This window comes from Hemitrygon akajei, chromosome 17 (assembly GCF_048418815.1).
Source record: "Hemitrygon akajei chromosome 17, sHemAka1.3, whole genome shotgun sequence".
In the NCBI taxonomy this organism is placed as follows: Eukaryota; Metazoa; Chordata; class Chondrichthyes; order Myliobatiformes; family Dasyatidae; genus Hemitrygon; species Hemitrygon akajei.
In genome coordinates, this window is record NC_133140.1 from 21,644,302 (window position 1) to 21,660,093 (window position 15,792).

The window sequence follows — 15,792 nt, forward strand, 5'->3', positions numbered from 1 at the left end:
ACACTCAAAACCCCACGCAAAATAAAGGCTTCTGCATGTGGGAGGCCCAGTTGATTCACTGGGCGATGTGCACCTGCCACGTACTCACAATGGATCTGATACAGTTCAGAGTGTTACTAGGACCTCAGTACTTCGATGCTGTTTCACTAATCTTTCATGTGAACTTGAAGGGTCTTTCAGAGACAGTAATTGTGTTATTTTCCCAGTTCCTTGAGGAGCCTGCTGTAGGTAGACCAGGTTTCAGAAGCACGCGGCAAAACAAGGGTTACTGCTGCTGCGAGTTCTCTGCCCATGTCTGAGGTCTTGATCTTTGAATATCCGTTTCATCAGTCAGCCAAAAGGTGTACTGGTGCATTGAAAGCTGCTGATTTTCATCATCAGTGTCCACTTTCATCCTGAACTGACTCCCAAATTACAAGGAAATGGTCCATGTTCACCAGAATCTCATTGTGAATCTTTATTTTCAGAGGGTGCAGTGTTGCAGTGGGGAGGGGGAGGAGTGTAAAGGACGGTTACCTTCCTGATGCAGAATGTAAGGTCTATTCCCTTGTTGCAGTGAGCTGAAGAGCAGGGGCTCCTGTGCCTGACGCCACTCACATGCAAAATATATTAGCAATACTTAAAGTTTGAATGTTTTAAGACATTGTAATACCAAAGAGCCTTTGATCAATTATTTTAATTTTAATGTAGCAATAAAACATAAGCTGAAAAAGCCTTTAAAAAAAATTGAACAATTCTGATGTTCAAACGCTTGAGTCTAGACCTAAAGTTATGTTGAAGTAACTCTAACTAAAGACACAAAGACCTTTCTTTTAACAATAAAGTCAAAGACGTGGAGAAATGTTTTCTAATCTACACATTGTGCTGTATAGTTGTTGTAAGTCTTATTGAACTAACATGCTTTGATCTATTATCTGATTAAATTTAACTCTCCACACTAAAAATGTTGAAACTAGAATATTATTTGTTTGTCTTTCTATTGCTGAACATTGCCGTAACTTCTGTGCTGGCTGCCAGGAAATTCCACTGAGATAGACCAATTTCTCTTTGAGCACATATATTGCCTAAACCAGTCCAAGGCCTATAAGTCATGTTTGTACTTCTTCAGGAATGTGTCCCTCATAGTGCAGAGCTTATGGTTGTATCATAAGCAAGATTGTTAACTGCTCCCTAACACAATACGTTGTCCACAATTAATGGTTTTTACACCACAGTACTGACTATGTGCAGATGGTGCTCACCATATTGTTTCATGGGAGTTACTGGGAATTATCCAATGAATTGCCTCATTCACCATTTTGTTAACAAATACCACCATCCATTCCATCTTGCATGGCTTTTTAGGAATTCTTATATTGTTTGAAATTAATCTCAAATTGCGATTTTAGAGTTTTGGCAGAATTCGGGAGAAGAGAATGAATACAAGGCACTCTGTCTTTGAGGCTGAATTGATCCTGCACAATCAATACACTGATGAAAACTCCATATAGCTCCTGATATTGAAGTAATGTGCACATTTTACGAGCCTATGACCACTAGAAAACAATGAAGCATTAGAAAATGAATGATTAGATATCTATTGCTCGGCTATGTAAAGGAATCCTATATCAGAAAATAGACAACTTCTCAACAACATATTTAAAAATCTGAGGTATGGAGGTTAATTTTAATTTTCAGGAATTAAACTTCCAATTCAAATTAATGGGGCCTTGATTAAATTAAAGGAGTTGTTGTATCAGAGACCATCAGTAAAAGGAAGAATGATTCCAATGGATTGCTGTGCTTAGACCTAGCATAATCCTAGTGGGCAGAGTAGCCTCCAGTGTAGTAGTAAGTGCAATTAAATTTATTGTACAAACAGGAAAAGGAGTGGGACCAACTTGCTATCTCACTCTTACAGCTATACATGTGTAACCACTCCAAGAGGTTTTGATGGTGTGTAATTTGTTTAATTTGGCGCCAAGGTTGGCATAAACATCATGGCCCAAAGGATCTGTTCCTCTACTGTTCTACAGTTCTATGAACAGCCAGTTATAGAGCTGATTCACCATGGTATGTCTTATAAATCACTTTTACATGGATTTCAGAAACATACCTGTACATTTCTTATGTAACAGTAATGTGGTTTTCAGTGGAATGCAGTCACATTTCTCCAGATTAAATTTAAGCTCTTGATTAATTTGATGTTTTATCAGGGTACGTTTGGACTTGCTGTTTGCTTTACTTTCAAACTGCAAACTGATTGATCCAGACAAAATGTTCCTATTCCACCATTGATGCTGAGCTCTCTATAAAGAAGCTGCTGTCTAAATTTTATCGGTCACTATATTGACAGCATTATCTTGGTTGGATCTTCTGCCAAAAAATCTTCCAAATACAGCTAATACATTGTTTGAACTAAGCTCAGAGCATCTTTGCCTTAAAAGCCCCATAATGGGATCTGCATAGTTATAGGTTATAGACTGGTGCACACAGTAACCTATCTGTTACTCAGCACTTGCAACTCTTTGCACTACTGAGTCTATACAAAATGCTCCTTCATGTCCAGAATACATTTCCTTTTATTACTGGCCACCACTTGTCCTCTTCCTAATTTTCCCAAACACAATCCAATCTCTGATTTATATTTACCACTTATTTTTACACAGCTAAGGAAAATGGTCCCATGAGTTATGGTGCGGTATTTTCTCTATCATCAGAGCAAGGGTGCTAGAGACTTGGGTCGGACTACTTGTAATTTACAACTAGCCCACTTTATAGCGTGCTAGGAGTTTTAGTGAGGCTATTGTCGCAAACACAAGTTGCATCACATTATTTTCTAGTTTCTGGCACAGATAGAAGTTTGGCTGACTGGCAGGAGGCAGGGGGAATAAAGAAGGCCTTTTCTGCTTGGCTGCCGGTGACTCTGTGTTGGGCCCACGTCTTTTAATATTGTATGTCAATGATTCGGATGATGGAATTGATGGCTTTGTGGCCAAATCTGCAGACAATTCAAAGATAGGTGGAAGGGCAGGTAGTTTTGAGGAAGCAGGAAGTTTGCAGAAGGACTTAGGTTGAGAGAATGGACAAAGAAGTGGCCAGTGAAATATAGTATAGGGAAGTGTATGATCATGCACTTTATTAGAAGGAGTAAAGGAGTAGTCCATTTTGTAAACAGGGAGAAAATCAATAATCAGAGATGCAAAGGGACTTGGGAGTCTTCATGCAGGATTTCCTAAAGGTTAACTTGCAGGTTGAATCGGTGGTATGGAAGGCAAGGCGATGTTAGCATTCAATTCGAGAGGATTAGAATAGAAACCCAAGGATGTAATGCTGAGGCTTTTTAAGGCACTGGTCATACCACACTTGGAATATTCTGAGCAATTTTGGGACCCTTATGTGCTGGCATCGGATAAGGTGCAGAGGAGGTCCACAAAAATGATTTTGGGAATGAAAGACCTATAATATGAGGGGTATTTTATAGCTCTGGGCTGATACTTGCTCATTGAAACCTATTGACTCTTTACTAAAAAGGCCTAGATAGAGTGGACATGGAGAGGATGCTTTCTCTAGTGGGGAGTCTAGGACCAGAGGGCACAGCCTCAGAATTGAGGGATATCCATTTAGAACAGATGAGGAGGAATTTCTTCAGCCAAAGGGTAGTAAATCTGTGGAATTCATTGCCAGAGGCAACTGTGCAGGCCAAGTCATCGAGTATATTTAAAGTGGAGGTTGACAGCTTTTAGATTAGTTGGGGTGTAAAAGGTTACAGGGAGAAAGCAGGGGAATGGGATTGAGGGGGATAATAAATCAGCCATGATGGAATGGTGGAATGGACCTGATGGGCAGAATGGCCTCATTCTGCTTCTATGAATACGGTCTCACTTTTAACATGCAGGAAGACATTAGGAAAATATGCTGAAGAGATTGCAACATCTAAAAGAGTTGTTAATATATATTTGATATTTAAATCTTTGGACCAACTAGGAATGGAGAAGAACCTTATTGTCGTATGTGGTCCAACGCTGTTCCGAGTTTCCATTGTTCTGATGGCCCTTTCTGCAGCTCTATCGCGGTTTGAATTGTGGAGCAGCATAAATAGCCTTGCCAAATCCCTTCTGCCTTCTTGGGGGGACATGGGGGCATTGTGGTTTCTGGTTCATGTTGTTGGGCACTGTGCCTTTTGCGAGACCTCTGGGAGTCATCCTTTGACCAGGTCGCATCTGCGTATGCTAAAAGGTAATATTATAACAGAGGTTAATAAAATGTTGACTGGGAGCACTAAAATCTTCAGAGGTAACAGAGTTTTCTTTTGATTGCCTTTGCCTTGTGTTGGAGGCATTAAAATCCTATGGCCTCACTGACCTGCATCAATGAAGGTTAACACTGCCAGGTTTCCTAAGGGCCATTTCATTTTACTCCTTCCCCTCTGACCTACTACTCCTGCCTGACACTCAGATAGAAATATTCATCATATTTGAATGAGCTTTTGACAAAAGATGGATCAGTTTTGCTCACTGCCTCAAACCGCCCACACCTACCTCCAGTTAAAATCAGAGCCTATCATGGTAAAATCACTTGGAGTTAGAAAGGGCCTTTCTACTTTTCTTGATGACTCATGCCTTTGGCTCCTATCACTCTGGACCACTCTTATCCATGTACTGCACGAACTTACCTATATGCTATGGTATCTACCTCAGCTGTTTTCTCTTACAATTCATTCCATATATACACCACCCTCTGACTGAAGAAATTGACCATCAGCTTCCTTTTTAAAATATCTTTCTACTCTCACTTTAAACCTATGCCCTCTAGTTTTGGTCCCCTTCCCTTGAGGAAAAGTCTGTACATTCACCCAACCTATGCCCCTTGAAACATAGAAAACTGGAGTTCATTAAACAGAACTGCTTCTATAGATCAGACAGCATCTATGGGGAGCAATAATCAGTCAAGACCCGAAATGATGACTGTTTATTGCTCTCCATAGCTGCTGCCTGACTTGCTGGATTCTTCCAGCAGTTGCTCTGGATTTCCAGCATCTGCAGAATCTCTAGCGTTTAGTTCTTCTGTACAAGGTCTACCTGGAAGCTGAGGGAGGCTTTTTTGGATCATTGATCTTTCACTAATTATTTAAACATACTGAGGAAATTCAAGTTCCAATCTTCATATTTCCTTACAAGATGAAAGGAGGCCGTTCACCCATCAAGTTCGTGCCAGTCCATCATGTTTAGGGCACAAATGTAAACTGAATGTTAGTTGCCTTTTGACCTGTTCCTTCCTCACAGTCTACATTTTGTACTATTTAATCCATATTGTGAACAAATTAGAGTTGCTGGTAATATACTGTCTGCTTACCATCTCTTTAGGAACACTTCTGTATTCATCACGTCTTCTTTTGCCTGGTATAAATTAATTGACAAGAAACATAATTGTTAACATGTTCTGTTGAAAGATTAGAACAGATTTTTTTTTGAAAGAAGATACATAGGAGGACGTTGATTTAAGTCAGCATTTCTCAATTGGGGTTCCGTGAGAGTTCATGATTTTAAAGAATAAACATTACTTTTTGAACTTTGCATGATGCTGGCACTTGCAGTGATGGGCAACTCTCTGCAAGGCCGTGGAGAAAATGTTTTGACTTCAAGTGACAAGATTATTGGATTTAAAAGGAAACCACTGCTGCTTGGGCTTGAGAATGGGTAAGATAGCAGAAAGTCTTGAAAAGCACCTGGAAGAACTGCAGAACAAAATTGAACAGTATTTTTCCTCACTTTCAACACAAGTGTATGTCTGGGTGAGGGACCCTTTCACTGAATCTTCTGCTCAGCCCGAGAACTGGACTTTGTGAGAAGAGAGAAGAGGAAGAACTTTCTGAGCTGCTCTCTGAATGTGCACTCAAGATGAGATGTACTGACCTGCCCATGGACAAGTTCTGGATTTCCGTCAAAGAATATCCTACCAGTCATAGGAAAGCAATGAACATAGTGCTGCAGTTTTCAACTTCTTACATGTGTGAGCACACATTTTCTTGTTTAACAAGCATCAAGAGCAAGGATACAAATAATCTCATTTCAGTTGATAGTGAAATCCTGTGTGCTTATCTCAAGTTTGACTCAGAATTATTTGTACAGAGGTTTCACATGCAAGGCCTATATTTAGAAAAATAGAGGGCTATGGGTAACCCGAGGTCACTTCTAAAGTGAGTACGTCTTCGGCACAGCATTGTGGGCCGAAGGGCTTGTCTTGTTTTCTATGTTTCTATACTTGAGCCTGATCATGTCACTTTGTTAGAAAATGCTTTTTAAAAAAGTCTTGTATAAAATTGTGTCTTAGGTTATACTTTTATTCAATTTGCTTTGGATTACGGCTTTTAGTAACTTTACTATTCAATATTGTCAATAAATTTTCATGTTGTATTACATTAATTAAAATTAATTTGCAACCTTTATTTAAATTAAGTCTACTGAGCCTACCTTTAGACAAGTTAAATATCATTTTGGCTTAAGCCAATTATTTAACAGAAATTTATTCAGCTTTGAAAATTAGTTAGCTGTAAATGACTGTTGTATGATTGATACAATGGCATGGTAGCATAGTGGTTAGAACAATGCTTTACAGTACCAGTGACCTGGGTTCAAACTCCTGTAAGGAGTCTGTATGTTCTCCCCATGACCATGTGGTTTTCTCTGGGTATTCTGGTTAACTCAACAGTCCAAAGCCATACCAGTTGGTAGGTTAATTAGTCACTGCAAATTGTCCCATGATTAGGCGAGGGTTAAATCAGGGGTTGCTGGGCGGAATGGCTCAAAGGACCAGAGGGCCTTCTCTGCACTGTATGTCAATTGGTAAATTTATTGGATATTTATATGATGGCATGCTAATATCAGATACAATGCTCCACTTGCAGAAATATAACACATTTTTCAATGCCAACTATTTTTAGTAAAAGCCAAAACATGTAATATAAGTTTATTGCTACAAATGAAATTGATACAGTTAATGGAGTAATTTTTAGATTTTGACTAATGCAGCTGGATCAAAAAGCAAAGTAATGCAGCTGTAGAAATCTGGAATAAAACGGGATATTGGAAGCGCTCAGCAGGTCAGGCAGTAATGAGTAATCCTAGTACTTAGATCATGAGTGAGATGACAGTAAATTGTAACACTTTTTTAGAGATAGAGCATGGTGGCTGACCCTGCTGTCCCAATGAGCCCAATTACACCTGTGTGACCAATTCTCCTACTTATCTCTACGTGTTTGGGATGGGAGAGGAAACTGGAGCACCTGAGAAAATCCAGGCAATTATGTGAAGACTGTAGAAACACATAGCGGCAGTGGGAAGAGAACCTGGGTTGCTGGCACTGTAAGACAATATCCTCCTCTGCTGCCAGGTTTTGAACAATTCTTAACTCGGCTGGAAGTTAATTTGCTCTTTGTTGGGGTTTGGGACATTTACCCTGGTGCAGACTGTGGGTAGTTAATGAGGATATGGTTGGGATTTTGATGCTATTGATAAAAAACAGTAAAACTGGTTCAGGACTACTGAATGGAGCAGATCAATCAGAAAGGGGAGCTAATGAATAACATGCATTGCTTCTCTTGCTGTTAACTGAAGAATTACAAAAACCCCAAGGTAGACCAGCAAGTGAGGAGGTTGTGGTAAATGCTGTTGTATTTACTGTACTTAGGCACAATATCAACTTCCCCATTAGCACAAAACCCACTCTGCCGCTTCACTGAATTATCAGTTAAATCTGAGTACAGAGACTTAAGATAAATTCTATAACGTTGCCTCAAATCATTTAAAGTAGTTTTGAGAAATATACAAGGTGTAAATAGTTTACCAGTCTGGCTCACTTACGCTTGCATACTAAACATATGACTGTAAGGAAGAGGAGCAGAATGAAGGCTGCAGTCGCTAAACAGACGTAGATCCACCAGGGGAAACCAGCTGTTTGTCTCTCTGCAAAGTGCAAATATATTACACCATTAACTACTTACACCAGACCACAAGAAATGTGAACAATATACCTGCTTTGGGTGTCGATATGCAAAGTAACAATAAGATTTTATCTGACAATACCACATCCTGATTCATGAACACTCGGGTTGTAAATAACACTGGCTTGTACGTCAGATGCAATTTCTAAAGTGAACTCTGGGAAGGAACGGGGCAATGGGTAGCAGGGGCCAATTTTAGTTTCAATAGGATCCCGGTTCACTGATTATCCACAAATATTGCTTCCTTAAAGCGATTGCAACTGCACTAAAATCAAAACGTTGTAAGTTATTTCTTTACAAGCTTGAAAAAGAATGACACATCGCGTTGCTAAAGAGCATGAAATGCAATTTCGGAATCTTCCCTCTAGGTCCTTAGAAATGAAAGTCAGGATCAGGCACTAGAGAGTGGCAGTTGTATCCCTACCCCAGTGGCAGGTGAGGGGGAGGTGGCAGAGAGCGAGCGAGACTGTGTACTGAATTTGGAGCGTAGTTTCATGTGTGGGCTGGCTGGGAAAAATGCTGCTGCTTCGGGATTCCGGAGTGTAACTATATTCTCTCCTTAACGCTGAAAGGAGATATAACGTAATTATACAGTAAGGGCGAGGACATTCGGCCCACCGTTGGACGCTCTATCCAATTAGTTATTTTGCACTGTAATTTCCAATTGCCGTGGAAATTTTCCTTCCCAATGTAAGTGTCAATTTCCTCGGTGGAAGTTACTGCCCCGAGGCACTTTGAGACACTGCGAGCTCTGAAAGACTCGCTCCGTGGTGCCAGTTCCCTCTCGTCAGCCTAGCCATTGCAACAGTCTCGCCAGGACAAAGAGGTGGGAACATCCCAACATTTTGCTTAGGATTTCATCCTATATTGTGGATGCACATGAACGCCTAAATGGTCGGGAATATAAAACTCAATTGATCCGACGGACTCAGTATTAGGTATCTGGCTACCAAGAATTTCATGCGAGCTGTTCAATTACCTCTCCGACACACTTTTAATTGACTGTTTTAAGAGACGTGTACACAGTAAGGACAGAGCGGACCCGGTACTTCACGGGAGCGCGACCACCCGAACCAGGCCAGTTATAAACAGAGGGAAGCTGGGTTTATATCACCCTGTCATCCAGATGCCGAACTATCAGCATCTCTGTGATCGGAAAGCGGGGTTCATTGAACTCCGCTCCAGTCCCGCCAATCCAATTGTTGCCATCGGATCCACGTCCCGAGGGTTGCCTACAAAACCGCCATCCTCATGGCAAAAGCAAAACATCCAATTACATCCACATAGCCCGGCGAACACTACAACAAGAACCGTACCTTCAGCGCTGGAAATGTACGTGTAATTTTGCTTTAAAGTCTTGTTGCCGGGATAGGTGACTTGGCAGGTGTACACTGTCGCGTTCCTGGCTTGACCCACGACCTCATATGAGCTGGAGATTCGGAAGAGAGCTCCCTGCAACGGCTCCACGTGTGGCTTGGCGCCGCTTCTAACCTCCGTGTTATTCACCAGCCATGCAAACACCAGCTCCCGGGACTGCGATCTGGCAACCGAACAGACAAGCCTCAGGATCGCCGAAGAACCTTTCGGAACCGGCATGGAGGCAATCTGCGGTAGGTTCAGGGCAGCTTCAACACAGGTGGGAGAAATGGAGTGAATTAGCAATTCCAGACTTCATTATTTTTCATTCTTATTTTACATTGTAATAACCAGTTTATTTTGTTCTTGCTATTATTGTGCACTAGTTTATAATAAAATATATTATTTGTATAATAATCAGATTTTATTCAATTATATGTTTATTTTCTCAGTCTTATTTTGTATGGTAATATCAAACTTATTCTCTTATTATTATTATTATTTTTCAATATTTCATTATAAAACTTGTTAGCATTGTAATCAGGTTTTATTCAGATTTTCAGTCTTATGTTTGCTTTGTAATATTAAATTTATTCTATTCATATTACGATTATTTTGCACAGTTTTTATAATAAGTTATTCGTTATTATTATTTTCTGCGACCATTACATCGTCATTTTTGCCCGTTTGCTCCTGCCTACTATTACACTGTAGAAGGAGCAATCGGTGCCTTTTCGCCACCGTGAGATTTCATGGAAATTCCAGCCCTGTTTGCAAAATCGGTCGGAACCCCCGAGCCTCGACAATGTTAACACTGCCGGTACAAACAAGTCTCCTCTCACCGGGATTCGCACCGAGCTAGTGACGCACAGATCCCGCCCCAGCTCTACAAACGGTCGCGCTGTGTTGAATGATTTCAGTAGATAAACCACACCATTTCAGAATGACTTGGGCTCAAACACCAGACCGAACACACCGATACTGTGTCTACAACACTGACGAATAATTAATTAGATGATGTTTGTTCCCGACCGAACGGCATAGATAAGATCCCAGCTTCATCCGCCGCCCTTTCTCCGGGACTTAACCGTCCCATGTAGCCATCAGATTCAATTCGTCTCCCCGGTGTTAACCCATAAACGTCGCGTGTAAAAATAGAAAATCAAGAGGTAATTTGCAGCAGATGGTAATCTGTGGAAGAAAAACAGTTAGCTTTCCACCGCTGTCTGTTAACGTAACCGATAACGCATGGTTCCTGCAGTTTCTGTTTTTATTTCCGATTCCAGCATCTGCACCTTTTCTTAAAGTCCATCTCTTCGTGGTTGGAAACAAGGTTGAGTGTATGGGCACGGGATCACCAGAATGAAATAAGGAGTCTTTAACGTATAATCTTCTCCTGAGATGCAGCAGTCCGCACAAGCGTTGCTTTTTGGGCCTTACTAGAACTTCGGCTTGCTTGGAGCTTTACAAAGCCCTTCCAGGCTCCGAATTGTTTCATGTCAATGTTGCCCGCTGAACGCTGTCTTTTTCCCGCCCTTCCCATGTATACAGGGGTCTTCTGCGATTTGCAGCAGAGGGTCCAATGCTGTGCTTTTTCATTGGATTGATAAGGCAGCACGTGGTGACCGGCATGGAAGGATGCAGCGGGCACCGGGCCGTGGGGCCAGCAGCTCCATCTGAGCGGTTTACTGGTGCGAGGGAATTTCATTTATAGAGGCATTCAGTAATGGAGATATGAAACAGATTCAATAGTGACCACCAGGTAACCATCTATACTCATCCCAGGTACCAGAACATTGCTGTTTATGCCTTGCTAATTCAAGCCATCCTCTATTGCTGTGAGCATATCTCCCTCCACCACCCCTCTCGGGCAGAGAGTTCCACATTCTAACTACCCTTCCCTCTGGGTGAAAAGATTGCCTCTCATCCACCTATCCTTTAAGCCCCTGTCCTTCAGTTTTAGATTCTTTTTCTACCATGTCTATGCACTTTCATAAGTTTGAGGCTTTAAACCAGGGGTGTCAAACTCATTTTAGGTCACGGGCCGGTTTGAGCAAAATGCAGCTTCATGCGGGCCGGATCAGTCGGACGCGTGCGAACGCAGCTTTCGTTGCCTCCGTTTTTTCAGCCTGCTCTCATGTGTCTCAGTCTCTGCTATAAGTACAAAGTGTTTCACTTTACAAATTCCGTTTCTTATGAAGAAGACTGCCGAGCAAGACTGCCGAATAAACACTAAAACCCTGAAAACCTGGTACCTGAATAAACTCAGCATTAGCCATATCATACGCCATAGGCGCTTCGATTACTGGGGCCAGCTTTAATAGTAATTAGATATTATCTCGCGGGCCAAAGATAATTCCACGGCCCGCGGGCCTTGAGTTTGACATATATGCTTTAAACAGCTTCTTCCCCACCCCTCCTCCACCCAGGCCTCCTCCTGTCCAAAAGAGCAAACTTGGAGTACTGTATTCAATCTTTGCTCACTCTGAAACACCTTATCACAGACAATACCACTTTGAATCTCCTCTGCACTCTCTCTAATGCAATGATATGCTTCTCATGGTGTTGCAACTGGAACTGTATAATTTTTCAGCCTCATCTCGTCTCATCCACTACAGTGTTAGCTCCTTCCTGGGCCCAATCACAAAGAAGGCAAAATAAGAGCTATGCGTTATTAGGAGTTTCAGGCAATTTGGAATATCACCACTTTCTACAGATGTATTTCTAGGGTTGCATCACCATATGGTATGGAGGGGTCACTGCACAGGGTCAGAAAAAGCTACCGAGAGCTGCAGACTCAGTCAGTTCCATCAAGGACTTCTTCAAAAAAATGAAACCTCAGAAAGGCAGCATCCATTGTTAAGGGCCCCCACCACCCAGGACAGGGTCTCTTCTCAATACTACCATCAGACAGGAGGTACAGGAGCCTGAATACACACACTCACCACCTTAGGAAGATCTTCTTCCCCTCTGCCATTGGATTGCTGAACAGATAATGAGCCCATGAACACTACAGCACGGTTTTGCTTTCTTTTTGCATTAATTTAATTTTTATATATTTTTACTGTAATTTATAGTATAGATTATGTATTGCACTATTCTGCTGCTGCTAAACAACAAATATCAAATTTCTTCCTTCCTCTACCCCCCCCCCCATCTTTTTATTCTAGAATCTTCTTCCTTCCACTTCAGTCCTGAAGAAGGCTCTCGGCCCGAAATGCCGACTGTTTATTCATTTCCATAAATGCTGTCTGACCTGCTGAGCTCCTCCAGCATTTTGTGTCTGTTGCTTTGGATTTCCAGCATCTGCAGATTTTCTTGTGTTTAAAATTTCATTACATATGTCAGCGATAATAATCCTGATTGTAATTCTGATTTCTGATTTTCCACTTCTTAGTCTATTTTGCCTGGTCCTTCCATTGTCTAACGAGCACTCATTTCTAATTTCCCATTTCTTTTCTTAGTTGATCAAATGAAAAGACTTGGTGTTCACAAAAGGTGCAGTGGGCATGAGGGTTTGGAAAATGTCAAAGTCAATTAAGAAATTGAGAATGGCGAGTAGAATCCCTGAGTAATCTTGTAAAAAACATTATAGCAAAAAGCATTAAGAAGCTGGTAAGGAATGCGGGCTGTGTCGTGGGCAAAGTACTGGAGAGTATAACATTGGTAGCAGAGCGAAGGGCGCTGAGTAGGCTACGGTCAATTATGGAAAACCCTGAACATCCTCTACATAGCACCATCCAGAGACAGAGAAGCAGTTTCAGCGACGGGTTGCTATCGATGCAATGCTCCTCAGACAGGATGAAGAGATCAATACTCCCCAATGCCATTCAGCTTTACAATTCAACCGCCAGGAGTAAGATATGTTAAAGTGCCGGGGTTAGGACTCAATGTATTTAAGTAAACTACTTAAGAACTTTTTAAAAGCTATTATTAATGCTTTTTGAGAGGGTGATTTTAGATGCATATCATATTTTTACTGAGTTAAGTATTGTATGTAATTAGTTTTGCTACAATAAGTGTATGGGACATTGGAAAAAATGTTGAATTTCCCCATGGGGATGAATAAAGTATCTATCTATCTATCTATAAATGGCTAGCAAAAGTTAATGTGGATTCCTTAACAAGTGGGATATTTTAAAAAATGGCAGTAAAATTCAAAGAAATATTTTTATGTCCATGCTCACAGAAGGCACAGAAATAATGAATAGCAACAGGTCTAGAGAAAAAAAAAACAATAGTTAAAAAATGAAGAAATTAATTGAACTAAAAAGTTGTATCCCAAGACTTTGAAATAGGTGGCCAAGCAGACAACAGTTGTCACCTTCCAAAATTCCAGATTCTCGAACAGTTCCCACAGACTTGGAGGTTATGTGTAAACCAACTGTTTAATAAAAGAGGTCAGAGAATGTAGGGAAACCACAGACCAGTTACCATGTAGCAGTTGTAGTAAATCTACTGTACTCTTGTTAAGGATTTGGTAACTTGGAACTTGGAAAATATTAATAGGAGAGGGCAGAGTCAATACAGACTTCAGAAACAGGAATCATGTTTTAAAATCTGTTAGGAACTTTTAAACTAGTAAATGGCTTCACTTGTAAATAGTAGGACAAGCTAGATGATGTGGTGTGATGGCCATCAATAAAGATGTCACCCAAGAGATTATTAAACAAAATTAGAGTGTAAAATGTCGTGGTTATTATCAGGCACTTGTGGACTGAGGAAACAGAGAGTAGGAATAAATTATTGTTGATTGGAGACTGTGACTAGAGGGGTGCTGCATGGATCAGTGCTGACTGGTTCCATGCATTTACAGTCTATACCAAGAGTTTGATAGATGCAGGAACATAAAGAGCCATAGAGCACTACAGAATTGAAACCAGCCCGTCAGCCCATCTAGTCTGTGACAAACTGATATTTTGCCCATTCCCATCACCTCGCAGCTCCCATAGCCCTCCATAACCCTGCGACCCAAACTTAACCTAAATTTTAAAATCCTTGTAAATTTTCTCTGTACTCCTTCAGTGGATATTTTTCCTGTAGGTAGGTGACTGGAACTGCACACAATACTCCAAATTAGGTACGTAGATTCAGTGAATCGGCAGAGTTTGAGGGTTCTCGGTCTGTACTCACCGGAATTCAGAAGGATAAGGAGGGATTTCATTAAAACCTATCGAACGTTGAAAGGCCTAGACAGAGTAGATGTGGAAAGCATGTTTCCCACGGTGGGAGCGTCTAGGGCAAGAGGACACAGCCTCAGGATAGAGGGGCGCCATCTCAAAACAGATGCAGAGAAACTTCTGTAGTCAAACGGTGCTGAATTTGTGGAATTTGTTGCCACATGCAGCTGTGGAGGCCAGGTCGTTGGGTGTATTTAAGGCAGAGATTGATAGGTTCTTGATTGGATATGGCATCAAAGGTTATGGGGAGAAGGCCGGGAACTGGGGTTGAGGAAGAGAAAAAAAAGATCAGACATGATTGAATGGCAGAGCAGACTCGATGGAACAGATGGCCTAATTCTGCTCCTATGTCTTATGGTCTTATAGCAGGTGGAATAGAATGCAGAAAACATAAAGTTTAATAGGAAAAGCAGGAAATCAAAATATTTTTAAAAAGATGTGAGATTGGAGGCTCCTGGTGTTCTGAGAGGTCTGGGTTCTCTTGTACATCAGTCACATGCAAGAAAAACGTGTAAGTAGGAAGATAAATTGTATGTTGATGTTCATCGCAAGAGGATTGTTACATTGGATCCAGATCTGGAATATTGTGTACAACTGCGGTCTTCCAATCTATAGAAGGATACACTTGGCAGTAGAGGAGGTGAACTGAGGTTTTCCAGATTGATTTCTGGAATGAGATGCCGCTAAGTTGCCTGAGCTCACACTCGCCAAAATTTCAAGGACTAAAGCATATAGACATCTTACTGAGCTTGAGGGGGCAGATAAGGGCATGAAATTTCCTCTGGATGTGGTGTCAAGAAACAGAGATCTTTGTCTCATGTAGAGGGAATGAGAGAGAGACATGCAGAAACCACAAGGTTTTGGAATGTGTCCTGGCCTCAGCGAAAACAAAGCCACTGATAACGGCCATTGTCTCTTGGAGACGGAATTGTGTATTGAGTACTGTACTATTCATTGAAGCCCCTCAGGGGACGACCAGAGTGGGCTGGTTGAGGGATTGCATCATCCCAACCTGATTGACATCTGAGACCCGTGAGTAAGGATAAAAGAGGGTCTGGGGAACAACCCCTTTAGACGCACCAGGAGAAACGCTAGAAATCCCGTGACAGCGTTTGATAGCAACAGCCGGTGGGGGGCTCGTGTGCGTCCTTTCCCTTTGCCTGGGATTGGCGGCCTCACCACGGAAGAACGGCTTTAGCTAAAGGAGAAGCCACAAGTGAATGGCCACACTAACGGAACTCCCGAAGGATCAAAATCATAAAAGGAAAAGCCAGC

At 41.5% G+C, this 15,792-nt stretch overlaps 1 protein-coding gene across 1 annotated transcript in view; it reads right to left on the bottom strand.

The window, feature by feature from the left end:
- Positions 1 to 683: 683 nt before the first annotated feature.
- LOC140740984 (uncharacterized) overlaps positions 684 to 15,792 on the bottom strand; it is a 34,197-nt gene continuing 19,088 nt past the window's right edge. The window contains exons 3-6 of the mRNA XM_073070623.1: positions 9,298 to 9,606; positions 7,842 to 7,943; positions 5,335 to 5,378; positions 684 to 4,211 (exon numbers count right to left, since the gene is read on the bottom strand). Coding sequence (XP_072926724.1) covers positions 4,047 to 4,211; positions 5,335 to 5,378; positions 7,842 to 7,943; positions 9,298 to 9,606 — 620 coding nt within the window. The 3' untranslated portion in view covers positions 684 to 4,046. The remainder of the gene's footprint in view (positions 4,212 to 5,334; positions 5,379 to 7,841; positions 7,944 to 9,297; positions 9,607 to 15,792) is intronic.